The following is a 26,214-nucleotide window of genomic DNA, read 5'->3' as shown; positions in this document are numbered from 1 at the left end:
CTGCTTGTCTCTCCTCACTGTTCACCTGCCCCGTGGGCATCATGGTATCCCTGGGGACAAGCATAGCGCCAGGTATACAGCAGGTGCTTGACACATGCTCATTGGGCAAATATAGTTACAGAGCAAGTCCCAGGCCCTACTCTATGTGGCTATGGTGCTGCCCATCTGGCCCAAAGGGGCTGCTGTGGACAATGAGGAAGGGGAGGGGGCTTTAGGCACCCAGGGAAGTGACCCAGCAGAGGGGATCTGGAGCAGCTCCTTACTGCTCTACCCATCCTTCCAGGAGGATGGAGAATTTCAGTTACAGCTGACATACCTCAGAGTCCCAGATGCACAGCCTGGCTGAGGAGGGTTGACAGGTGATAAAGTGGGCACTGGCCACCCTCCTGACCGGGCCAAGCTGAGCACCTGCCCTCCCTTCAGTCCAACTATGAAACCTGCCTCCCTTGGCTGTGACTCTGGAGCTTTCCCTCCTGTCCTGGGGATCCCAAGGGGACCCCACATGGTGCTGCCAGGAGCACAGGGACAGGGGGAGCACATGGGAGTCCCAGCCCATGGGACCCTCATTCTTCCTCCCAGGCCCAGGGGACAGAGACAGAGCAGGAGTTCAAATGTCCACAGGGCAGCTATGGTCTGCAAACAGGGCGCAGTGACACTGGTCCAGGAAAAGCGGCCTCAGGAGGCTGCTCAGTGAGAGTAGAAAGGCCCAAGAGCATGGTCCTGTGGTCACTGGGTCTGGGCCAACATTGTTGGGTGGGCTGGTAAAGGCTGAACTCACTCAGCAGCCTTGTGTGTGAGAACTGGACACCACTGCTCAGGCTTTCTGGGGTCTCACTTTTATCTAAAAGAGGTTTTATTTTAAAACTGCCTCAGACAGTCTGACACCTCCAAGAGGCCTAGAATAGGTTCTGTCTAAGACAGTGCAGGTCCCTTATGTCCCCAAGATCCAGGATGGGGCCTGGATCTCTGGGTGCCGGACAAGCATTCGAGGGTCCATGTGGCCCATCAGAGCAGGCCAGTCAGAGAGTGCCCACATCAGCCCCCGTGTGTGACATAAGGAGTTTCCAAAGGAAAGCCAGCCTGGGAACCCCACCAGCATAGCAATATCCCCGACTGGGGCTACATGGTGGGGGCACTGGGTCCTGAGCTTCAAGGCACTTGCCAGGGAGTTTTAGAAGAGAAACATGGCTAGGCCAAGGTCCTGGCACTTCTGGGAAGGTGTGACACAGAGGAAGGGGACAAAGCCTGCTCTCTTGGGAAGGGCTCCCAACCCCCCCACCAGGCCATAAAAGATAAGCCCTGGAAGAAGGGAGGCCCCTGGAGAAGGGAGGCACTGGGAGAAGGGAGGCCCCAGGAGAAGGCAGGCCTGGGAGAAGGCAGTCCCTGGCTGGAAGCAGCATTTTCTCTGACCACAGAGAGTGGCTGCCTAGAAAGCAAACAATATAACACCTGAGGGGCCTCTTTGGGCCAGGCCACCCCAAGGGGCCATCTGTCTTCTGCCTCCTCAGCTTCAGGTGAAAAGCAGAGTCTCAGATTCTAGCAATTAAGGCAACGTAAAGTATTGGCTATCTGGCATGATGGGGCACACTCCGGCTTTCCCTGACAGGTCAGCCTGGGGAGAAGACGCATCTCTCAGGGGAGAGGACAACCGAAGGATGGGCTAGAGGTGCCAGGCCTGGGGCTTCTGGGGACACAGTCAGGCAAAGGAGTGCAGGGCGCTGGCTGCCCTCATGCCCAGCCCTGGGGAAGTCCACAGGGCATGCCCAGCTTCCCTGAGGTCCTAGGGAAGGACAGATCCCCACCCAGCCCATCTTCCCAGCTCTCCGTCCCCTGAGCCTCTGCACCTCACATCTCTTTGCCATTTGATCTCCAGGGTCTCAGGGCAGCAGAAGGTGCTTCTGGCCCACCCATGGTGGGGTCTGCCCTGCTGGCCCCCACTCACCTTCTGCACACTGCACATAACTTGCCCCACTCCTTGCACCTGAGGGAAGCCCCTCCGGCCCAGAAGCTGGCCCCCTCCTGTTGTACCACCATTTCCACCACTGTGCCCCCATTTCCCAGGAAGGAGGTCCTATGCCTGGACCAGTCCTGGCCTCCGTGTCCACCCTACACTCTCCCAGGCCACTTTACTGATGACCACATCTACAATCAGCATCTGTCCCAAGGACTCTGGGGCCCTGTCTGCACAGCTCCACACCTGTACCCCAGCTGCCCACGGGACCCCTCCCCAGGTGCCAGCCCATAGGCCCCTCCCCTGGGCTCCCCGTGGCCCATTCACCCTCCTCCCCCTGTGACCACCGACCCAACCCCTCACCTGGCAAGAGGCAAGGGATGTGTCTGGGAGTCAGGGTGTGGCTGAGCAACAGTGGACAGAGCCCAGAACACCTGGGCTCTGACCTTGGCTCCAAGCAGCTCTAAGGGCTCAGCAAGTGACCAAGCGCTTCCAGCCTTGGTGTACTTATGGCTTAACCCCATGCACTGGCCGGCATCTCTGAGCCAGCAAGATCCCAAAGGCCTTGGCCTGAGCTGCCCTGCTCTTGCGGCTCACACTCCCCACCCAGCAGGAAAGGCTCCTGCTCAGGCGCTCCCCCAGGCAGACCAGCTGTACCCCACCTGCTCTTCACCTGCTCACTTTCATTTTACCTCCCCACCTTCCTGTGAATGGTTCAGGTAAGCCCATCACATCTGCTCATGGAAGCCAGGGGTGTCCCACCCTATTGTCACATACAGCCTCCCACAGCCCATGCTGGGCACTCTGCTCCTGCGTGCACCCCTGTGGCTCTCCATGGCATGCGGGGTGCTCCTCCCTGGGCTGTGAGCATAGGTGACTGTCCATCTCACCTGTGAGTTGGGTGTTGGGAGTCCAGCCATCTCATACTATTTAGGGTGGGGGATCCCTCCCTCACCCTCAGAACACCTGGTGAGGGGTAACAAAAGGCCTGCTTGGTACTGCATGGGTGGCTGAGCAGCCACCTGTTGGGGGTGTAAGTGCCAGCTGTCAATGCCCAGAAGGGGCCCAGCACTGTCTTACTTCGTGATCCTGCCAGGCTTCCGCCCAATAGCTGTCCTGGGCAGGAGGAACACTCACCACACGATGGCCAACCTGGGGATGGTGAACATGAGGGCAGGCTCGTAGTCATCAATCATGTCCTGGGTCAGGTACCCGAAGTCCAGGGCCCTGGCCGAGGGATAGAGAGCAAGAAGGGTGAGGCCTGCCCGCCCACACCTGTGTCTGTGCTGAGCGGAGTTAGGAAGATGACAGGTGCTGCCCTCAGCCCTCACACACGCTCAGGGCTGCTGTTAGGAAAGGCACCACACTTGGCTCCAGAAGGCCCATGCAGCAGTGGCGGCAGCTGGTGCCCACTCTGCCCCACCCATCCACCTGCCTGATCCCATAGATGGGTCAAAAGATGCAGGCAGGGGGATGCTGTGCCTCCTGAGGAGGTGGGGCCATGGGGCAGCCACGGTATCCAGCAAACAAAACATGGGAGCTCGCCCAGCCACGGGCCTGCTTAGCCAGGAAACTAAAACAGCTCAAGTAGCAAGAGTAAACGTGGAACTGAAACACTGCTCCGGATGGTGTGATGCTCCCCGAGGAGCCCAGAGTACTCTCCTAGGCTCATTCTTACTCCAGGCAAATGGAAATGCTCTCTCTGCACCTGTGAGCTGGCTCTGCTGGCAACATGTCACGATGGTTCCAAGTAAAAAGCGTTTCCCGCCATCTTATTTTTTAACAACTTGAAATGTCTTTCAATATGTGAACAGTAAATAACTGTTGAATTCAATGTGAACAGTGAATAACATGCTTTTAATTATGAAGTGATGTTAGGTGACTTCAAGACTTCCCTAATATCACAGCTCTAGTCAGACAGGAAACACATTCTAGGCTAAATCTTAGTCCCGAAGTCCACTCAAAAATCTGACTTCAATGACTGTCGAAGAGAATATAGATGATTCGCTCCACAAAACCGTGTTCAGGGGACCTCCAAGCCAGCAGGGGCTCCATCCTGGCCTGTGGAGGTGAGGATATGAGGAAGTGGGGAGGGAGGATGGGGATGAGGGGGTGAGGAGGTGTGGAGGTGAAGAGGGTGGGGAGGTGTGGGGAGGAGATATAGGGGTGAGGAAGACGGAAAAGCTAAGAAGTGTGGAGGGTGAGGAGGTGAGGAAGGTGAGGAGGGTGAGGAGGTGAGGAAGGTGAGGAAGGTGAGCAGGGTGAGGGAGGTGAAGAAGGTGGGTAGGTGAGGAGGTAAGGTATGGAGGTGAGGAAGGCATGGAGGTGAGGAAGGTGGGGGGGTGTGGAGGGTAAAGAGGCGAGGAGGTGAGGTGGGAGGGGAGGTGAGGCATCCAGCTCTCCGCGCTGCCATGGCGGCCACTCTGGCTCTATCAGGGAACCTCAGCAGGAACCCCTGGGCCCAGGAAAGGTGGTGGTGGGGCCCAGGCAGGAGGTGGCAGGTGTGCCTCCTGCTGGGGGGAAGCAGACTTGGGAGGGGAGGGGGCTGGAAGCATCCTCGTGCCTGCAGCTGCCCCGGGGGAGGTCAGGGGTGGCCTCACCTCTCCACGGTCTCGCAGAAGAGCACGATGACCTCCTGCTGCACATAGTACTCCCTGGGGGACTTCACGGGCACCATGGCCGAGACGTAGCTGCAGACACAGCCAGGGAGGTGAGTGCCACCCCCGCCGCCCCTGTGTCCCCTCCCCAAGAGCGGCATCTCAGATGAAGGCCAAGTGTGCTTCAGATGACATGACCACAACCACATGGCCTGAAGACAAGCTCCTCCCAGGGTCGGGCCCAGTGCAGTGCCTCCTAGATCCCTAACCCTACCCTGCCAGCCCACATGTCCTGGATGTGGCACCGCCCGCCTGTGAGGTCCCTGCCTGGGCGCCCATCCTCATGAGCACCAAGGGAATGGATGCACGTGCAGGTGAGTGCAGACCGCGGGGTGGGGGTGGCCAGCTGGGGGTGAGCAAGCAACACCTCATCCTACCATCTGGATGAGAACATGTTTCTCTGCTTCTAAGTCCCTAGCCCTGCTTTTTTCTTGCTATAAAAGCTCATTTGGCTTACACGATGGACAATTTGTACTAACTGGGACCACTGTGGACATGGATTTTGGGTCCCACTTTTTCTCACCTAACTGTGAGCATCTCCGCATCTCTGGGCACAGGTGGCATGCCTGCCCCCCCTCCCACCCCAGGCCTCTCCAAAGCCCTCAGAGGAGGCCCCCAGGCATGGCCTGTGTCCTCCCAAGACAGAGCAGGTGAGTAAAGCCTGTGCAGAGGGGTTCGAGGGCTGCTGGCTGGAGAGGGGGCTAAGGACAGCAGCAGGCAGGGGTGGGAGGATGAGTGGAGCACACAGTGGGGGGGTGCTGGAGGGGTGCCATGTGATCCTAACCTGGGGAGGTGCCCTGGCCCTCATTCTAGGGAGCTGGAGAGTCCCTGCAGCCCAAGAGCCACGGCTACCCCTCCCTTGTTCCGCCGTGTCTCGGATCTGAGCACATGGAGGTGAAGGGAGATGATGCTCAGGTGTTTGTGCAGGGAGTGGATGAACGGATGGGGTGGAGGGGGCAGCCTGTGACCCACAAGCCCCACACGGTGAGCCCAGGCACTGGCGGGAGGCGAGGCAGGAGGTCAGAGGCAGGAAGCAAGGTGGGAAGCGAAGCGGGAAGTGAGGCTGGTAGTCAGAGGCAGGAGGCGAGGCAGGAGGGGAGCAGCAGAGCCTCCGGCGGCACAGGCAGAGGCTGGCAGTGGCACATCCACTCTGGGTGACAGCTACTTGCAGGAACCTCCCGGGTCTTTAGCGCTGGGGTGCATCAGGGAGAGGCAGGGGGGTAGGCCAGACCCTGGCAAGGTCACCCAGCCCGGCCCTGGCTACCCCGCCTTGTGTGTCCACGTTAGCTACACAACTGATGGCCCCAAACCAGCCCCAGCTCCTCCCTCCAAGGGTCTGTCCAGCTTGAAACATCATGATGGGCACAGCAGCGCAGGTGCCTCCCCCAGACTCAGAAAGCAAAGGCCTCAGAGTCACCTCAGTTCAAACTCGGCAAACAGGACGTCGAAGTGCCTCAGGGCCTCCCTCATCTTCTCCGTGTAGGTGTTGAGGTCCCGCAGCGCCTGGTCACGGAGGGTGCCCCGCACGTCCTCCAGGCTGCGGGTCAGCTCCTTGGCCAGCGGCCGCATGGCCATGCTCTCCAGCTCACGGTTCATGATGATGGAGCCGGCAGCCAGGCACTGCGTGCAGAGAATGGGGTCAGGAGAGGCTCCGGGGTGACAGGCATCAGAGCTGGTTTGGAGGAGGCCTGATGGGCCTGGGCTCCTTCCAGCAACTCTGCAGAGGGCAGGCACTCCAATAGCCAGTCTTAAGGACTGTGTGGCCACAGGAACACCCATGATGTGGGATAGGAAAGCAGAAGGGTGGTGGTGGCCAGCCTGGGGTGTGCCCATCATCCCCGACACCCATCCCCAATGCTCCTCTTCAGGGAACACCCTCACCTGAGACTCTGGGGCAGGTGTCTCAAGGACACACCACATGCTCCCTCCCACCCAGAGCAGCTATGGTCGACAGGTCCTTACACAGACAGGGAGGGGAAAGTCAGCCAAGACTCTTGGGTCTGGGGCCTCCATGCAGGGGCCCCAGGGCTGTGATTCCTGTCCCCTCCCACCAGCCCAGAACCGGGAGCCGGGTGCCCAAGAGCGCCCCAAGCCACATTAGGGCCACTCTGGGCATATGGCGCGCAGGGCTGACCACGCTCCCTGAAACCACTGACCTTTCTAGGAAGTAAAGACACCTCACTTCCACAAAAACTCAGTGACCCTCTGCTAAGCCGAGCGGACTCCTGGCTCTTGGGAGGTAAGGAGGGTCCCTCTGTGCCTATAAACCCACCCACACCTGTCTTGGGCTGAGGGGGTGCAGATTGCAGGCCTATGTGGGCTGAATGCATCACTCCTCGTGTGTTCCCCATGTCTGGTGACATGGAGTGCTCATCAGACCCTGGTCCTGGGTGAGAGGTGGCCCTACAATCCCCACTTGGGGCTGTGGTGATATGGTGACCCCCCACTCGTTGCATGCCTGCACTAGTCAATGCCTAACCCCATCAGCACTGACCCTGAGTTGAGCTGGGATGAAGCTCTTTCCTGGGAGGCAGAGTGGATTTCCCCACCCTCCAGAGGGGGGCGTGGAGCTGGTTGACACTGAGGCCAGCCCATACAGAGGAGATAGTGCCCTGAGTGCTGCCGGGCATGGGACCTGCATCATTTCATGGCCCCGCAGCTGTCCCCATCCCCAGGAACCTACAGCAGGGAAAACTGAGACCTGGCAGAGGGACAGCCTGCCTGGGGCCCCCACACCAATCAGAGCAAGGATGCCCTCCCACCCAGCGTTCAGAGGGGTGGGGTGGGGGACAGATGGGCCTAGAGCTAGGCTGTGCCAGAGGAGGACACGGCATCCCAGGGACTGTAAGGAGTGGGGCAGAGGGGGCACAGGCATCAGGCTGCAAACCACAGCAGGGCCATGGGAAGGGTTACAAGGTGGGGGCACGGGCAAGAGCTGGCTGGGGGAAGGCTGGTCCTGCCACCATAGGGCGGGTACCCTCCTCTCAGGCTGCAGTCCCCCCCCCACATTGGGAGATGAGAATGGAAGTTGAGGGGCAGATGAGAGGTGGCCCTAGGAAGGCCCCAAATGCAGCTCCCAGCCCCATGGGCAAGGATGACCCTTCCTGTTGGTTGGCGAGGGAAGCAAGTGCTCCCGAGCTGGCAGCTGCTAGGAACCACCTGTGGGCCCTTCATGTCTGGGAGCCTGAGGACCTCACAGAAATCACTCTTGAAGCTGTGTGTCCATGGTTGCTTGTGTAGATGGGGGGCGGGGGCAGCTTTGTGGCTCTCCCAGACCCTCAAAGGGGCATACGGCTGCACAGGCTCAGAACGTGCCATCCATAAGCCCTAGCAGGTGGGGCTTTCACAGGGAAGACACCAGGTCCCTGCACCCGCAGGTGCACACAGGCAAGCTTCATTAAGAAACAGCTGCACAACCCCCCACACTGTGACCCTGGACCCAGGAAGCTGCATGCTACCTCGGCGCCGAACCACAGCTGGCCCGCCAGGTTGTCATGCCGGATCTCCTCAGGGAACTTGACACAGAAATCCCGTGGGGCTCGGTCCTGTGGGATGCACACGTCCATGATCTGGTTAATGATGTTTAACACATTGTCCTGAAACAGAAATGGACAAAGTGCGCTGAAACACAGCTCCCACTGGTGGCTGTCTAAAACTGCTTGAAAAATATTAAAAACACATAAGGGCACTTTACTGTTAGGATCATGCGGCCCTGCTTGCTCTGCAATTGCTACCAAGAGTGCAAATGCTTCAGAAGCTTCTAGAGTGAACGTCCTGCCTCCCTGGTCCCGTTGCTCATGCCCATGCAGGCTGGGCACCTGTGGAAGCCTGGGGAGCCTCCTAATTACCCCGAACTGGCTGCTGACCCACACCCAGGCTCCCTGTAGCGGGAGGCCACAGGACTGTCCCTGAACCACTCTCTGAATGCCTATCCATGCATTTCTTGCAACAGAGCTCAAGCAATGGCACAGCAGGTGGACACTCAAGACGATGATGTTGCAGCCACCTTGCTGCGTTGCTTCTATTAACATCACAAGCCCTGTGCCATCCTGGCCGTGTTTAAAACACGGACAGGACCTGCCATCAGGGAGGCTATAAAACCAGCCTTCTCAAACTTGCCACACAGGGCTCCAAGGCCTGTCCTGTATGAGGACAAGGAGCGATCACAGGAGACGCAGCAGTCAGGAACAGGGCAAAGCCACCACACTCTCTTGGCCTCAGTTTACTCCTCTGTAGACAGAGCAGAAGGAGCACAGCTGGCCCCTGCCCTGGACTCCCCTGGAACCAGATCAATCAGGCAGCATGTAACTCAGTAGGCAAGGAAGTTGTGCTCCTCCCTGACTCCACCCCTCATGGCTGTGCCACCTGGGACTGGCTGCTTAACTTCCCTGGTTCTCCAGGAAGCCCATGGGAGACCATGATTCCCAGCTATCGGGAGGGTGGTGTAAGCTATGGTCTGTAAAACCCGGCTAATTTACCACTTCCCGGTCTGCTGGACACTGACAGACTCGAGTTCTCCATTGCCACTGACAACACTGCAGTCATGGCTGAGTGTTCAGTCATTTCCTTAGGATCCACTCATTTCCAAATGTAGAGCCACAAAGTCAAGAGTGGAAGTGCATTTATGGGCTCTGGTCACAACCCACCGACTGCTTTCCAGGAAGACAGCACTCGCTGACGCGCTCACCCTCAGCAGTTTTCTATCCCGACACCCCTCCTTTCCGCCCTCTGAGGGTTGACTTTCGTTTTTATTAGGAAGCAGATGCGAAAAGTCACCACAAGTGGGAAGCAGGATATTTCTAATGCAAACAGTCAGGGTACTGAGCTCTGAAGCAAATCCTACCTCCACGCACAAAAAGTAAAAATAAAATTCAACCAGCATCCAGAGGTACTACCATGAGTTCTTTTAAAAGGCTTTCTGAGCAGGAAGGCCCCTTTCTTGTGATTCAGCAAACTAATGAAGATTGCTAAGGGCGATCACAAGTACTAGCACCCAGTCAATGTCCGCCTCCAGGAAGAGCCAGGGCTCTGACATCTTGCGCACCCTGCCCAAAAGTGAACTGAGACTATGAAGAAATAAAAAGGGCCAAGCTGATCCAGAGATGGAAATTACATATGTGGGATGAAAACAAATTCACTGGATGAGATTCAGCCCAGATCAGACATTTCAGAAGAAAAGAACAAAAAACTTGAAGACGAACAATGGAAACCTTCCCAAAAGCCTGAGAAAGAAGCAATAATAAAATAGCTCATCACTGGGACACCTGGGTGGCTCAGCGGTTGGGCGCCTGCCTTCAGCTCAGGTCATGATCCCGGGATCCGGAATCAAGTCCCGCATCAGGCTCCCTGTGAGGAGCCTGCTCCTCCCTCTGCCTATATCTCTGTCTTTCTCTCTGTCTGTATCTCTCATGAATAAATAAATAAATAAATCCTTTAAAAAAAAAAAAAAACAGCTCATTGCTGAGCAGTCAGGCTTCAGGACATCAGGCGCAACATGCAAGACCCAGAAAAAGGAATGGGACAGAAAGAAAAAACACTTGAAGGAATCATGGCCGGTTTTTGTTCAATTTGATGACAACTATAAATACAAGATCCAAGAAGTTTAATTAACCCAAAGTGTTGAAAATACAAAGAAAATTACACCAAATCACAGCATGATGAAATCAATAGAAACCAATAAAAAGAGACCTTACAAGTAGTAAGAGACAAAGATGCTATGCCCATGAAGAGCAAAGAGAGGGTGACCCTGGCTTTCTTCCTGGAACAGTGCATGGGAGGCCACAGAATGCCGTCTTTCAAGCCTTGAGTAGCTGTGAAGCCAAGGATCCCTGCTTCACCGGGCAGCCCATGTGCATCTATGAAAAACCTGTGATAGCTAGCACCATGCTTAATGGGGAAAACTGCAAGTTTTCCCCAATATTGACCCTCAGATTCACTGTGGTCCCATTTAGCGGGCTTTTTTGTAGACCTCCTACAAGCAGTTTCTAAATTCCATACAGAAATGCAAAGAACTTAGAACAGCAGTAACAACTTCGAAATAGGACAGTGTTGGAGATGTGACCCCATGGGCTTCTAAGACGCAGGAAAAAGACACTGCAGTATTGGCCTGAAGACAGATGAAGAGGACAGAACAGAGAGCCTGGAAACAGGCCCCTACTGATTGGGGTAACTGGTTTTCCCAAAGGTGCAATGACACTTTTCCGTGGAGAAAGCATATAGTCTTCTCAACACATGATGTTGAAACTGAGAATTAATTTGCAAACAAAACAAAACAAAACAAAACAAAATGTGGGTCCAGTCCTTACTTTATATCCTGATGTAAAGTCAGTAGGAATCACAGACCTCAGTGCAAAGCCTGAAACTATGTTTTCTACAGGAAAACACAGGAGACAATCTGATGACCTTGGGTCAGGCCGAGATTCTTAGGACATGAAAAACATGATCTACGAAGAGAAAAATGGATAAACTGGCCTTCATCAAAATCTAAAACTTCTCTCCTTCAAAAAACTAGGCAGAGAATGAAAGACAAGCCACAAATTGGGAGAAAATAATTATAAATCATAATCAGATGAAGGCTAGTGTCCAGAATACAGAAAGAACTCTCAACTGTCAATATAGAAACAAAGAATTCAAAGAATTCAAGAGCCGCTGCTGTAAGGAGCTCTCCCCACCCTGCCACGGAGGTGGCCAGCCCTCCTGGACTTCCCCAGCCCCAGTCCCTCCTGGGCACAGCTCCGAGGATGCCGAGTGCCAGGTGCATCGCATGGCAGACGGGAGGCTGGGGTATGCAGTCAGGGTACACTAGGGACCCCTTCTCCCCGAGAACCCACTCTGCTATGGGGGGGTGGGCATCAGTACCTTCAAGCAAGGGGAGGTTCGAGGGTGTTGCCAGGTGTGGCTGTGTCCAGGTATGGCTGTGTCCATGTCGCAGATCAGCAGCAAGGCGCCCTGCACCCACCATGACCCCGTTAACTAGCTACACTTGGCTACAAGTTCTGTTGGCACATTTTGCCATTTAATATTCTTCACTGAATCATCTAAAATTATACTCCCTTGATGGTAAAAGTTACAGTGTGGCTTAGGAAAAACAGGTCGATGACGATGATGGAATCCAACCCAGAGCAATGTCAAGCCCATCTGCATCATGAAATCCAGATCCCACTGTATTAGTGCCTTGGGGCTGCCATAGCAGCACCACAGCGGCAGCTGCTCCAAGTTTATTCTTCACAGGCCTGGAGGCTGGCCGTCTGAGACCCAGGGGAAGGTGAGCCAGGTCCCAGACCCAGGGGAGGGTGGGCTAGTTCTGGTGGGCCAGTTCCCTCTGAGGCCTCCCTCCTGGGCACATACACCATCCTCTCCCCGTGTCCTCACATGATTGTCCCTCTGCATTCTGTGACCTAGCCTCCTCTTCTTACAAGGGCACTGGTCAGACTGGATCAGGACCCACCCTAATGACCTCATTTTACCTTAATTATGTCTTCAAAGACTGGGGAGTAGGACTTGAATGTATGAGTTTGGGGGCAGGGGACACAATTCAGCCCATCACAATAATCCAGGATTCATTTCATCCAGCTGAGCTATGATTTCTAATCTTTTATGGTTTCTGAAGCCAGAAAGAACAAACAGGCAAATGTCATCAGACATCCACCTACAAACTCATTTACACACAGTCCACCATTTTCATGAAGTAAAAGGTCATTTAGGTGAAAATGAATGACTCCGACTCCTTCTAAGATTAGAGCCAGCACCGTGCAAGTCCCTGCCTCTTCCACCTCACTGCTCCCAGCCCTCACTGCCTCACCTCCGTCTCACCCCACAGACATGTTGCCCTTGAGAGCCAGTTCCTGCTGCTCCTTACAAACCCAATGTTCCTCCTGTGAGAAGAGAAAAGGGGGCTGTTACTGTTTCTTGAGCATCTACTCTGTACCTGGCACTTGCCTGCAGACTTCATCTACCAGACCCCAATATGGGGCAGGAAGGTTCCAGACACTATACCCCAGGTTCGAGACTCTACACCTCCCCCTCACCTGCCCCCTCACCTGCCCCCTCACCTGCCCCTCACCTCCCTGGCGAGCAGATAGCACGGGCTATAGGTTTTGGGGGCTGCAGCAGCCTGCAACTCCTAACTGCACTCATAAGGACCAACCAGTGGGACACCAACCAGCCATCAAGTGCTAGCTGAGCAAGCAGATGGTCACAGAGCACTGGCTCCCAATCTGGCTGCACCTGGGGTGCTTGAGGCCCCCACAACTCACTGGTGCAAGAAATCAGACTTCCTAGCAGGAATCCAGTGGAGAGGCCATTACCCAGAGGACCATGTGGAGAGCCCCTCATGCCTTGAGGAAGACAAAGCTCCAGACCAGAAGGACTGGGCCCCTGAATGTATCCCCAAATTTGAGCCAGAAGTGCTGACTCAAACTGAACTGAATGGGACCCCACGTGGATGCCTCCAGGGCTCCTGGAGAGCTGAGCCAGGCCAGGCTGGTGCCACCACCATGCATGCTCCACATAGACACCCCACACTCAGCTGAGGGCTGTACCTGGGCTGATGGGACCTGGGGGCCCTGAGACACCCCAGACATCTAGACTAGAAGACTCAGGGATATGTCACTGAGGCCAGGGTCACAGACAACAGTGGGATGAGGAGAGGGCACATTGGCAATGCCAAGCTACTGGCCCCAAAGCTGAGAAAGTCATAGCCTCTGGGTGCTTGGTGGTGGTGCCCGCAGCTGGCCTAGGGCAGATTCACAGGTGCTGAGAACATCAGGGGCCTGCGGCTCCTAAATCTGGCCTCCTGTGACCTACCTAGGATGCCAGTCCATGCTCTAAAATCAGGGCCACCAAGTGGCCCTGTAGAGTGGGCTGCCATCCGCTGACCTGTCAGGGCTCCGCATTATAATTACAGGTCACCAGACCCCACGTTGCAATGGCAACCTGGCACCTGTGCACACAGGCCTCTCTGACTACAGTGACCCCAAATGTCTGCCTTGCTTCTGGGGCATTGTCCACACAGAGGCAGACCCCCTTCTAGTGACTGCTGTTGAATGAATGAATGAATGAATGCACAAATAACCCAGCATCGTGACAGTCAAATAGAATGAAACAGCAGCCAAAAGTGGAAAAGACAAAATGTCCTGTTTCAAGACAAATGTTAGAAAAGAAAGTTGCTTTCCAACCTAAATTCCTGAGCTCCTAAATGTCCTAGGAATTTACTAGGACAGGAGCCCTTACACAACCCAGGGCCCCAGTAAGTGGCCACTTAAACAAATATGTTACTAGGATGAGTCTTTACAAAATTGTAGCATGCACACGAAGGCATCCCTTGGTGGCACTAACTCCACTCCTGGGTGGGCAGCAGAGCACACGGCCAAGATCCATGACGTGTCAGCCACGATTCCTAACTGCTGTTATGTGCACAGGAGCCCCACAGCGGGACCAGGCCATCCCCCGAGAGGCCTGCACCGCACTGGCCCTGGGCAGGCGTCCAGGGAATGTTGCCGCTCCTCAGCTGTGTCTCCAATGCCCCTACCCACACTCCATCCCCCTGGGGGTCTGCGGTTTGGGCTGAGCCAGGGAGAGGGGCCTGCTGGGCCAGCCCCAGCAACCCCTGTTCTGTGTCCCTAACAAGCTTCCCTGGCTGACAAGATGCCACACATGTTGTCACACGCGCTACTGGGAATGGAGCACATCCACCTGAGTCTCCGGGAGAGGATGCTGGAAGCTGGCACCTGATTCCTCTGGACTTTGTCCCCCCAACTCCCCAACCCCATACCTCTTCCCTTGGCTGATTGTCCTTTGTGTCTGTTCACTGGGATCAATCCCAGCTGTGAGCACGACTGTATTCTATGTCCTGTGTGTCTTCCTAGTGAGTCATGGAACTGGGGGGCTGTCATGGGACCCTGACACAGGAGTCTTAAGAGACAAGTGAGAAATTAAAGATGCTTGTGCAAGATCCTTTGTATGACTTGTTTCTCAACCCCCTGCAAGTTGCCTTGCCCAGCCTAATGCCAGGATGGTTTTCCTTTCTTGATTTTCCTCTGTCAAGACTCTACGAAGCACCCAACTTAGTGGCCACCTTATTTGGTCAGTTTGTGTAACCTGCAAATACATCCACCAGTGAACTGGTCAGACCGGGTCTGGGACAAACACAGGACACTGCTAGGGGCACAGAGCTGCAGCAGGAGCAGGTACGGTTGGGGTGGTGGTGCGGGTAGTGGGGGGAGCAGGGGGGTAGGTGCATGGGGGCAGGGGTGGCATGGACAAGGGCAAAGGCAGGGGGGGTGGCGGGGGGTGGCTGGGGAATCTAGAGGGAGGCCTCCTGGCTGTTAGGTTGGTGTGCTGTAGGCACAAATAAGGGTATTCTCTGGTGGGAAAGAGAGAGCGCTGATGGCCTGGCAAGTCCCGAGACCCCCTGGCCCCTCCAGTCCCCTAGGAGAGGGGAGGGCCTCCTGGTCATTCTAGGGCTAGCCAGGACCTGCTTCTCCCACCAGAATCCTTATCTAACCCCCTAATGTGTAAAACACACCGTGGAACCAGCTTCAGTGGCATACCTCCCACCGCGTCTGGCCCTCCCAGTGATCTGGGAAGCATACCTCAGGCCCCCTCCCAGGTCAGAGAGAACCAGCAAGATGTGTGGGCAGAATGTACCAAGAATATTCTGGAACTTTGAGAATGACCTTGACTGTCGCTTGACAAAACTGCATTCAGGCCTCAGGGTCTCACACTGGTAGTTGGCTAAACTGGAAGAACATTTCTAGCATCGCTTCCAGGGCCAGTGCTAAATCGTACAGCATGGCAAGGGTCCGAGCCCCCCTCCAGGAGCCCTGCACATAGCCTCTATTGCTCATCCCCCCTCCCATGTTAGCAGCTCCCTGGCTAGGACCCTGCCAGCTTCTGGTTGCCCCTGCCTGGCTCTCTACCCCCCCCACCCCCCACCCCCCCGTTCAGCTCAGAATCGTCCCTCCTCCCAGCTGGGTGTGCAGCTGGACTGAGAGGTGCCCAGCACCTACCCAGGCCACCTGAGATGTGCTCACAGGTGGGAGCAGGTTCCCCCATGACAGGCCCTTGGCCCTACGTGCACTCACCTGGCAAGAGCGAAACTGGCTGACAAGCAGCGTGCACCGCTGCGGGTCCTTGCGCCCGTCCAGACTGTCCAGCTCAGCCGCCACCTGGTTCAGCTCCTCATCTGCATAATAGAACTGGGCGAGCAGCTGTGGGTCCGACCTCTGCAGGGGAGAGAGGCACAGGCATGAACCAGGGCATCTGCTCACAGGAAGCTCCACATGGCTCTTAACCAGACACCAGCCTAACTGGATGCCTGTTCCGAACCCCGTCGGCATGTCAGCCCCCAGGGCTGTGCCCATTTCTCAGAGGCCACTCAGGCTGCGGGGCCCCAGGGATAGTGCCTCTGTGGGGAAGCCAGAGGCCCAGGCCCTAAGCCCCCAGGAGTGCGAAGACTCCCAGATGAGGGGCTCAGGGAGAGTGTGGTCTGGGTGGCAGTGGGATAAAATGATTGGTTTGAATAATGGTTTTTATTCATAAAACGAGACTACAGTGACAGCCAGCCAGTGAAGGAAGTGGCCCAGACACACACAACACAATTTCCTCAAGTGAAGCCTAATCAGTGGTTGCCAACCCTTGCTCTGCCCTCTAGAATCTTCTCAGCACTCAGCCTCATTTCCTAAACACCAGAAAGTGCCAGTGCTCTTCGGCAGGAAGCCCCTTCCTCAGGGGTTCATCTCCTACCCCGCTTAGAACCCCAGAGTCCTTCTCCCCTGATGGGCCAGTTGCCTGCCCCAACCCTGACCCTAACCCTACTCCCCGCTCTGCCCCAGCCCCACCAGCCTGCTCCCTGCCTGCACCAGCCTGCTCCCCTGACTGGCCTGCTGACTGCCCTGACCCCAACCCTGCTCCCACATGCATCAGCCTGCTCACACTCCCTCTGGCTTCAGGCAGGCATGGCTTGTTCCCTTTGATCTGTTTCCAGGATTAGGAGAAAGCCACAGTAAAAGTGATGAAGCCATGGAAGATATTTTTGTAAGTCGTGTTTTTCATGATCATACAGAGAAAGACAAAGGAGAGGATGCCAAATCACACGGGTGTTCCAACTTGCTGGAAAAATCACGCACATGTATGCATACATACGCAGCTCAAAGTCAACCCAGAAGTTAGCACATGGTTATTTTAGTACCTACTTTCGTTAAATGTAGGATAACTTATAATTTTCATAATTTTTGGAACCCCTTTTTCCCATCAAAGGTGTTCCCTGCACCCTGGCATTCCACCCCTCTCCTGTATGTGCCCCCTCCCTTCCATGGTGTCTTTTACTCAGCCCAGGGGTCTGGGTCCTTCAGTGCCAGACTGTCAGCTCTACATGCTGGTCCAGGAGGAGCCCCCAAATGCGGCAGAGCAGACCCATGGGCGAGGGTTCCCAGCTGCAGCGACCGGCCCAGGACATGAGTGTGCGACCCAGGCAGGCCCAGGGAGGTCTTTCCCAGAATTTTCCAGGACAGTCTTGGAGAGAAGAGCCCCTTCTATCACCCACTTACCCAGCAAACACTGCCTGAGCACCCACTCTGCCAGGGATGCATGGGTCGGGGTGACACTGGGATAACACAGACCCAGTCCCCCCACACACACACACCTGTGTCCCAGCATCTCATGCCCTCTCTGGTCCCCTCAGTGGGCTCAGCTGACTTGCCTGGTTCCCGGCACACCCAGGAAGGACACCAGCATCCCCGCTGCGATGAAACAGGAACAGGATCGGGGTCGTGGGCTGGGCAACACTCTTTGCCTCTTTCCTATTCCATGGACTGGGTGGTGGTGAAAGTGATGCCCAAAAGGCATCTCCTAGCCTGTCCCCCAAGGGCGTGGGAGTCCCAGGGAGGGGCAATGGTGGTGCTAGCACACCTAGGGTGGGAGGCAGGCGTTGGGGGTAGTAGCCTCAGGGCTGCTGACCTTCAGATGAGGCCCCAAGGCCTTGGTTCTCAGATTCTCAAAAGCAGCCCCAGAATTGTGACCTGGTTCCCCTGGTGGCTGCCAGCTTCCCCTCCCACAGACCTGGGTCCCACGAGCGTGATCTCAAGGAAGGAGAGGACTGCCTCCAATAGCACCTTGTTACCAGGTACACGGGCCCTCCCTTCTCATAGAGGGGCTTTGGGGCTGAGGCCACTGCTGGCCAATGACATATGCTGGACTCTGCTGGTGGTGAGCCCGGGCATCTTGACACCCTTGCTGGGGAGCTGACGACAGCCATCATAGCCCATTGGCTTCCTTCTGCCCCACATCCACCCAGCCCCCTCACAGGAGTCGGGGTGGGAGGGCAGGAGACCAGGGGCACAGTTGGGGACAGCCCCATAGCAGACACCTCGCTGTGACCGAGTACTTCTCACGGAGCTGGCCTGGAGCCCTCTAGTCAAAGTGCACCAGAGCTGGGGATGCAGAAGCCTCCCCACATCTGTTTCTTCAGCTTCCACCACTGCTGGCTGACCAGACACCAGCTGGCCTGGTAAACAGGCCAGGGACCAAATTTAGGGCAATGGTAACGACACCTTTCTCAGAGCTAAGTCTCTGCTCTGAGAAAAAGGGCACAATGCGAGGGGGCGGTGCCCAGAACTGTCCAGAAAATAACTCAGAATCAATCTTTATCCTGACACTAAAAACCTCACCACATATAAGTAGACTTCAAATCCAAATATTCACACTGCTTGCCCAGGTGAGCCCGACCCCCTCTGCTATCAGCTGGCAAACTTCGTGAAGCCAGTGGAAGCAGCAACCAAAGGTCCAGGAACATCTGATGGAGACTGTGGTGCCTGCTGCCTGGAAGACAAAGCTTTCCCTTCACAGCCTCCCACCAACCTGGCCATCCCCCTCCCTGCACCCAGGGAGGATTGAGCCTCAAGGGGGTCTCAAGCTCATGCATGTTTGTGTGCACGCACATGTGTATACATATGCACACATACACACATGTGTACACACACATGCACATACCTACGTTCTGGAGACAAACAAGTACCATGTATGTACATGTGGAACTGTGAGGTGTGTGTCCGTGCATGTGTGCGTTACATGCGTGTGTGCATGTATGTGCGTGCACGTGAATGTGTGCCTGTGTGTGAATGGAAAGACACAGAAAGGGAACAGCAGCACCTGGTACTAAATGCACCCCTGGAACTGTGCGGGCTCTAAACCTCTTCTGGATCATGCTTTCCCAGTCAAGGGCACCCGGCAGGTGTGGCACAACCTGCTGCCTTGGAATTGGATTTCAATCCATTACAGACCCTAAAACCAGCCCTACAGAGGTGTTGTCCATCAGCTAAAGGAGAACTGTAAACATGCACGTGCAACAGAATAAGAGAATTCAGAAAACTTTTTGGAGTTAGTGATTATATTACTGAAACTCAAAAGGTCTGTGCTATTTAAAAATTTTAGACATAACTTGAGCTAGCTTTCCAGTCTCCTTGGGACTGGTACCGCCCATACAAGAATCAGAAGTCCGCTGTGTGTCCTGGGCAGTACTGGCCATGTCAGTCATACCCCCCACCAGGAGACTTCAGGTTCTGTGTGAACAAAAGCTCTAGGCGGAGGTCCCAGGAAATGAGTGAACACAAAATTCCATTTATGCTAACAGAATCCAAAGGAGAAATGATGGCATCCCATTTCCCTGTCTGAGTCTACACAGATAAACAACAACAGTTGGCTGAGGACGCCCTTCCGGACACCCACATTAACTAGTAGGGCAGGGTGGAGGGGGGACCTGTGGATGGAAGATGGAGTGTTTAGGGACAGGACAAGTTGTCTTTCTCTCCTTGATTGGAATCGGCCCCCCTTATTCTATAACATTTTAAAATTCAATTTTATTTTTTATTTTTTAAAAAAGATGTTATTTAGGGATGCCTGTGAGCATCTGCCTTCGACTCAGGTTGTGATCCCAGGGTCCTGGGATCAAGTCCTGCACCAGGCTCCCCACGGGGAACCTGCTTCTCCAACTCTACCTAGGTCTCTGCCTCTCTCTCTGTGTCTTTCATGAATAAATAAATAAAATCTTTTTAATAATTAAATTTAAGGGATCCCTGGGTGGCGCAGCGGTTTGGCGCCTGCCTTTGGCTCAGGGCGCGATCCTGGAGACCCGGGATCGAGTCCCACGTCGGGCTCCCGGTGCATGGAGCCTGCTTCTCCCTCTGCCTGTGTCTCTGCCTCTCTCTCTCTCTCTGTGACTATCATAAATAAATAAAAATTTAAAAAAAAATAATTAAATTTAAAAAAAGATGTTGCTTATTCATTTGAGAGAGAGTACAAGTGAGTGAGGTGAGGAGGAATAGAGGCAGAGGAAGAAGCCGACTCCCCACTGAAAAGGGAGCCAGATGCAGGGCTCAATCCCATGACCCCAGGATCATGACCTGAGCTGAAGGCAGGTGCTTCACCAATGGAGCCACCCAGATGCCCCTAAAATTCCATTTTAAATTAAAACTTTAAATGTCCCTAAGGAAAATGTCCACAATAAAGAGAATCAATTGGTATAAATAAGAATAATTCATCCTATTTTGGAATAAAAATGGTAAAATAATAATTTAGAACTCAATAGAAATGTCTTTTTTTTGCACACTGTGTCAATATTTTTCTCAAAATCAATGCAGGGCAGTGGAGGTTTTCACAGTTGCAAGAAGACAAAACTAAGCTTGTGGAGGAAGCATCTGGCTTAGGTGGTGACCATGAACAGGCAGCTCAAAGGTGGCAGGAAAAAACATGCAACAACAAATAAGTACTAAGTCAAAGGGCAAAACTGACTAATTCAGAACTAATTTTGTAAAGTTGATTAAATTACTTATTGATTCAGCTCTGTGGTGTGGGAGGGGACCCAGGAGGCAGGAGGTGGAAGTGAGCTCGGCTCTGCCCCCAGGTGCCCTGCTGAGCCCAGGCCCCCATGATGTTGATGCTGGCACCCACATCCCAGCGAGTTTCCAGGGCTTCGAGGCTGGTGGGCCAGGCTGGAGCAGAATGCACGAGCCCAGAGTCTCCCCTGAGGGGTTGGACCCCCCAGCCCTGTGCAGAGCACCCACGTGAAGAGATTGAAGCCTGTGAGGAAAAGGAATGGCCAAGGTCACACTGCTAGACAAGATGGAGCCCAAAATCAGTCCAGGGCTCACATCAAGGACCCTCAGGCATCCTCGTGGGAAAGAGGAGGAAGAAGTAAATGTGGTGCAGGTTCCCATCCCTTTCACACCCTTTGCTTCCCAAGTAAGAGGTAAGCTCTGCAGAGGGAGGGCCTTACAAGGACACCCCCTGTTTACTCCAGGGCAGCAGCCACACAGCCTCAGCCAAGCTGTATGATGGGCAGGAGAGGAGGAGGAGGCAGATGGTCAGACAGGTGGGCAGGACAGATGGTGGGATGGGTGGCCTGGAAAGACCAGAAAGGACCAGCCCCCCATGCCCCCAGTGTAAGCCCAGTGATGGAGCACAGCCCAGGTATCGTGTGGGGAGTCCCAGCCCCCTGCCCATCACCCTCCACGTTCTCCCCAGCAGTTGTCCCAGAAGACAAATCGGTCTCTGTATGCCAGTTCCCAAGAGAGACTACCCCACATGCCCCCCCACCATCCCAACACTCGGCAGAAGAGAGCCTTCCAGATCTCAGTGGACCCCAGGTAGGATTCAGCTGGACAGAGTCCAGGATGCTCAGGGATGAAGGCTAGGGGCCTCAGGTGTCAGTCCTGTCCTGGGCCTTTCTTAGACCAGCTTTCCAGTAAAGCCTCAGATTCCTCACTGCAAAACCACAAATCCAAGAATTTTGTAAAGAAATCAGAGAAAAGCCTCCAGTTGTAGCACTTTGAATTTGCTCATCCCTAGGAGTGCCCCCCCATCCCCTACCAGCCAGCCAGCTGATCTTCAGGCCCTGGGTACAGGAAAAGCTGCCCAGACCACACTGGACCATTAAGGAAACCCAGTGACCACTGGTCATCAGGGCCGGAACCCCTCATTACCTCCAAACACTGACTGAGGCCCTCCTGCAGGACTTCACCACTCTCTGTCCCCACCAAGGTCTGGCAGACGTGGGCAGCCATGACTCATGCCCCCAAAGTTGGCCCAGTCTGCATCACTACACCCTGAGGACCGCCGGGCCCCAGATACCAGCCACCCTTCAGCAGATCTGGTGCCCTACAGAGATACATGCTCCTGTTGTCACGTGGCAGCAGCCCTGCCATCTGGCCCATTGATGACTGGTGGCTGGTTACTCCTGGGCCCATCCCCACTTGACTGCCTGTTTTCTCTACCCAGGCGGCTGTAAATAGCATGCCCAGGCACCAGGAGGGACTGTCAGGGGCTCTGTCCTGCTCCCTGCCCAAGCTGGCAACAGCTCCTGCTGGTTGCTTCCCTCACTCTCAAGAGCTATATACACATCATCTAACTTCCAGTCCTACCTCAGAGGAGGTGAAGGCTATTCCCCAATTGGCACAGGGGAGAGGCTGACAAATCCACCCAGGATCACAGATCCAAGTAGCCCCACCTGTCACTCTGCCTCCTTGACAAAGAACAGCCTTTTTCCATAAGTCAGTTTCCCTACTGGCTTCTGCTGGGTGTTGAGAGCAAGAGCTACACAAAGCTGCCATCTGAGCTGGCACCATGAGTCCCATGGGGGTCAGGCTCAATGGCCCAAGGTCCAGGCTCACAAGCCCATGGTGGGCCAGCCTTTCACGGACACCACGTGTCAATTTTGGATGCCCAAGAAGTATCTATCCACAACAGGAGGCTAGCCCCATCCTGGGCTGCAGCCAGAAAATCATTGCTGAAGCCCAGGACTCGCCCTACCTAGGGCAGGCACCAGACAGCCAGCCCCACATGCACTGTAGCCTGACCCAGAGCCACAGATGGCCTGTCCTCCATTGCGTGGGGGCCAGCCAGGTCACTGTGAACTGCTGCCTCGAGGGCACAGCACTTTGCAGCAGAACACCAGCCCAGGAATGCTTGCCCAGGAAAGACTGAGGACTTTGTGTCTGATTCACATCAATAAATATTTCATCTTTATGGGGTAAGAACAGAGACAAGCCATTCTGATAATGTGTTTGGAGGAATCAAGGGCCCTTAACAGCATAGGGAGAGTCTGTGCCCTAGATGGCAAGATGAAGCCAGAGGGCACAGAATTTAGAAGCTATGTGCTCGGCTCAGGTCCAGCTGTCACCCACTACACAGTAACCATGGGCACCCATGTCTCAGTTCACCATTTGCAAAATGGGCTCAAAGCACATGGAATACATGGTGAGTGCCTGGGGCACAGCCTATGCTCAGTAAGGTCCACAATGGAGTCATCAGGAGTCATCACTATCAGTAAAAGTGATGGTGTGGAAGCTGTCAAAGGTGATAAAAAAATAAGCCAGAAATGACATCACTCCTGATAGCATCATCCCCTGAGAGTGGCCTGAGCTATCCACCTGACTGGACTGTCCCAGAAACAGCTGATCACATACCGACATCCAGCCAACAGAGCCACATGGGAAGCCTCAACACCCAGGTGGGGCGAGGACCAACAGTGAGGGCAGGAGACACCCTCCACCACACCTGATCCCTGGATCTCCACTGACTGCGGACCAGGACCCGGACAGGAGCACTTGGGGTTGCTCTGGGGCATGCCTCCTGCCCAATACCTGTGTCTTTCTGAGCCCTTTGTAGACATCAGGGGGTGGTGCACTGGGGTGCAGGGGCAGGCCAGAGGGGGCTGGGGATGGGTCACTGGGATGAGGAGCGGGGGTATTGGGGGTTGGGGGCGGGGCACTGGGAAAAGGAGGCAGGGCGCAGGTGTCTATGTGAGCCTGGAAGGGCAGGCTTGGGGTGCAGGGCTCCTCCGGCTGTTGGAGGCTTGGCTTCACTGAGGGGAAGGAGGAAGGGGCAGAGGGAAGCATCAGCTGGGAGTGAGCAGCAAGTGGAGCCTCAGATGCCACGGGGTGGTGTCCATGAGGAGTAGTGTGGGAGGGTTGAGAGGCCAGTGGGACGGAGCAGAGCAACTGGAGGAATGCAGTGGGGCACAGACCCTGGCGCCTGTCACTGGGGCTTACACAGTGAGCAAGGAACTACCCGAGGCCTCCAACGGTGCACCTGCGTGCGGGGGGCATGTGACAGCCACCTTCCCAGTCAGGCAGGCATCTGGACGAGTCTGCCACCCATTGGAGAAACCACAGCCTGGCCACTCTGGCCTGCCAGCCCTGGCCCATCACCGCTCAAAGGGGCTCCCTGAATCCTGACCCTTCAGAGCCCTGAACCCTGCGCCTGCCTGACCAGTCTGAAGTACTAGTCTGCACTCTGGCCTGAAGATGACTAAGTGCTGTCTGGATGGGCTGGGTTGTGGTGGGCCAAAGGGAGGACCCTCCCTAACCCTCCAACTCCTGGCCTGGGCTAGAGTGCGGGTTAACCAGCTTGAAGAGTCACCCCAGGACCAGAAGACCTCCTCTGAGCCCCCTGCAGAATGAAGTCTGAATGAACATGGGCAGGGGATACTCCCTGCTACTCTACAGGAGTGGTGCAGGAGAGGGTCAGCATCCCACTGGCAGAGGCAGGCCAGGACTCAGACACAGTAGGTCTCATGCTCAAGAAAGTAAGGTGGGCAGATGTAACACAGCTCAACATCACTGTGAGCCCAAAGACGGCCCTAGAACAGCTCCCCAACATGTCAACCCAATAGGAGGGTCCTGAGGCTGAATCTGGATACCCACAAAGGAGCACACAACATCCTCTTAAAGAGATGGGGGGCAACATGTAATTAAATCTAGGGTCCAGTTAGTCCAGCAAAAAATACATGAAATCTTACCCACATCTAAAAGGTCCACATGTCAATTCTGAGATACAGTTTTGAACTCAATTCTTGTTGAAGATACTTTTATCACTATAACCAGTGTTGCCCCACATGACATTTATAAGAACCTCCTTAAGCAAAGCTGACTGGGTATCCCTGAGGCGGGCCCAGCACTCCCCTGCTTCCCACCTTGTCTGATAAATTAGTGCCTTGAAGATTTTAGGACCAGTGTAGACACCCAATAAACCAGTTCCCTGTACCTGCTATCTCTCAGCCGAATCGGTCAAGCTGCAGGGGCAGCTGCCCCACCTCAGGCCACTCTGCAGGACAAAAGAGGAATGGCTCAGGAGAAAGCCCTGTAACTGCAGAGGATCCTGGCCTGGGGTCACAGCAAGGGGCCCCTTTATAAGCATGCTCTCGTGTCATCTAGAGACAGACTTACACCATTGGGGGAGATGCTCCTGAGATGTAGGCCCTGGGAGGAGGAGAGGCCGCCCTGTGATGGCTGGGACACTCCTGTCCAGTGGGAGCAAGCAGCCAGGCGCAGGACCCTGCAACACCCCAGGTGCCCACAATGGCCTTGCTGCAGTATTTAGTGTGTGGCCAAACCAGATGCATGGCCTGGAGATAATAGGCCATCTAGTGAATGAATTTCAGAAGGAAAATGAATTTGCAAAACTCCCAATCCAGTAGTGTACACACAAATGACACACTAGAAACAGATTGTGGGGGCTTTTCGCACTGCAGCTGCAGCAGGATCACAGAGAAGCTCTTCTGTAACTGCAGGGGAAAGGGGCCAGGCATCGACACATCTGGAGGGAAGTGGGCTCTGCATCCCCAGACCGAATAGGCCACACCTGACAGCTGCATGTTTCAATGCAAATCTGTTTCGACCTTGAATAGATTCAAGGTTCTTTAAAATGCACGTTATTTTCAAAACTGACTACTAGATAGTAAACTGGCTAGGATGTCAGTCACTTCTGTTCCCACACTTCTAGCTAAGGGCCCTGGGCCTTTGGGGTGCCACCCTCCTGCTGCACCCCCTTTGCTGGGACAGAGTCCTGGGCTCAGGCTGCCTGGCTGACAGTAGCCCATAAACCAAATGAGGCAGGGAGCCAGGGGTTGTCAACTTCTCAGCTTCTAGGACAGGTGGGGATCTACCCAAGGGAAACGGAAATTAATCTCTTTTAAAGATTTTATTTATTTATTTGAGAGAGAGAGCAGTGAGTGAGAGCACAAGTGGGTGAGGGGCAGAAGGTGAGAGAGAGGCAGACTCCTCACTGAGCAGTGAGCCTGATTGTAGGGTTCAATCCCAGGACCCTGAGATCATGACCTGGGCTAAAGGCAGACACTTCACAGACTAAGCCACCCAGGCGCCTTGGGAAACAGAAATTTAAATTGCTTGTTTATGAACTCTCCTCTCCTTCAAAAAGAATTTGAGGTGACTTACTAAATCAGAACACACATGAACTGAGCCTGTGTGTGGTTTTTTAAAAGATTTTATTTATTTATTCATGAGAGACACAGAGACAGGCAGAGACACAGGCAGAGGAAGAAGCAGGCTCCCTGCAGGAAGCCGGATGCAAGACTTGATCCCAGGACCCCTGGGATCATGACCTGAGCCAAAGGCAGACAATCCCTGAGCCATCCAGGTGCCCCAAGCCTGTGTGTTTAAACAGAGGAGCAATTAAAGGGACCTAAACAGGAGTCCCAGGTTCGGGACCAAGTGGATTACTGCAGGTGGGTTACAACAGCCTCCTGGGAACACACTGGTCAGGGGGGGAACATGGAATTCCAAGGGGCGTCTCCCTGGAAGGACCTAAGAAACA

General features: G+C 54.8%; 1 protein-coding gene across 4 annotated transcripts in view; it reads right to left on the bottom strand.

Annotated features, from left to right (window-relative positions):
• ZFYVE28 (zinc finger FYVE-type containing 28) overlaps positions 1 to 26,214 on the bottom strand; it is a 114,725-nt gene that overhangs the window by 42,206 nt on the left and 46,305 nt on the right. For 3 of the 4 annotated variants that reach the window (XM_025998928.2, XM_025998948.2, XM_072737706.1), the window contains exons 2-6: positions 15,693 to 15,833; positions 8,067 to 8,204; positions 6,026 to 6,228; positions 4,552 to 4,641; positions 3,089 to 3,178 (exon numbers count right to left, since the gene is read on the bottom strand). In XM_025998928.2, the coding sequence (XP_025854713.2) occupies positions 3,089 to 3,178; positions 4,552 to 4,641; positions 6,026 to 6,228; positions 8,067 to 8,204; positions 15,693 to 15,833 (662 nt within the window). The remainder of the gene's footprint in view (positions 1 to 3,088; positions 3,179 to 4,551; positions 4,642 to 6,025; positions 6,229 to 8,066; positions 8,205 to 15,692; positions 15,834 to 26,214) is intronic. The other variant, XM_025998939.2, reaches the window with a different exon arrangement.

The sequence above is a fragment of the Vulpes vulpes genome, chromosome 14 (assembly GCF_048418805.1).
Source record: "Vulpes vulpes isolate BD-2025 chromosome 14, VulVul3, whole genome shotgun sequence".
Taxonomy (NCBI): Eukaryota; Metazoa; Chordata; class Mammalia; order Carnivora; family Canidae; genus Vulpes; species Vulpes vulpes.
Note: the sequence above shows the minus strand (reverse complement) of the source record. Positions and strands in the feature narration are given on the sequence as shown.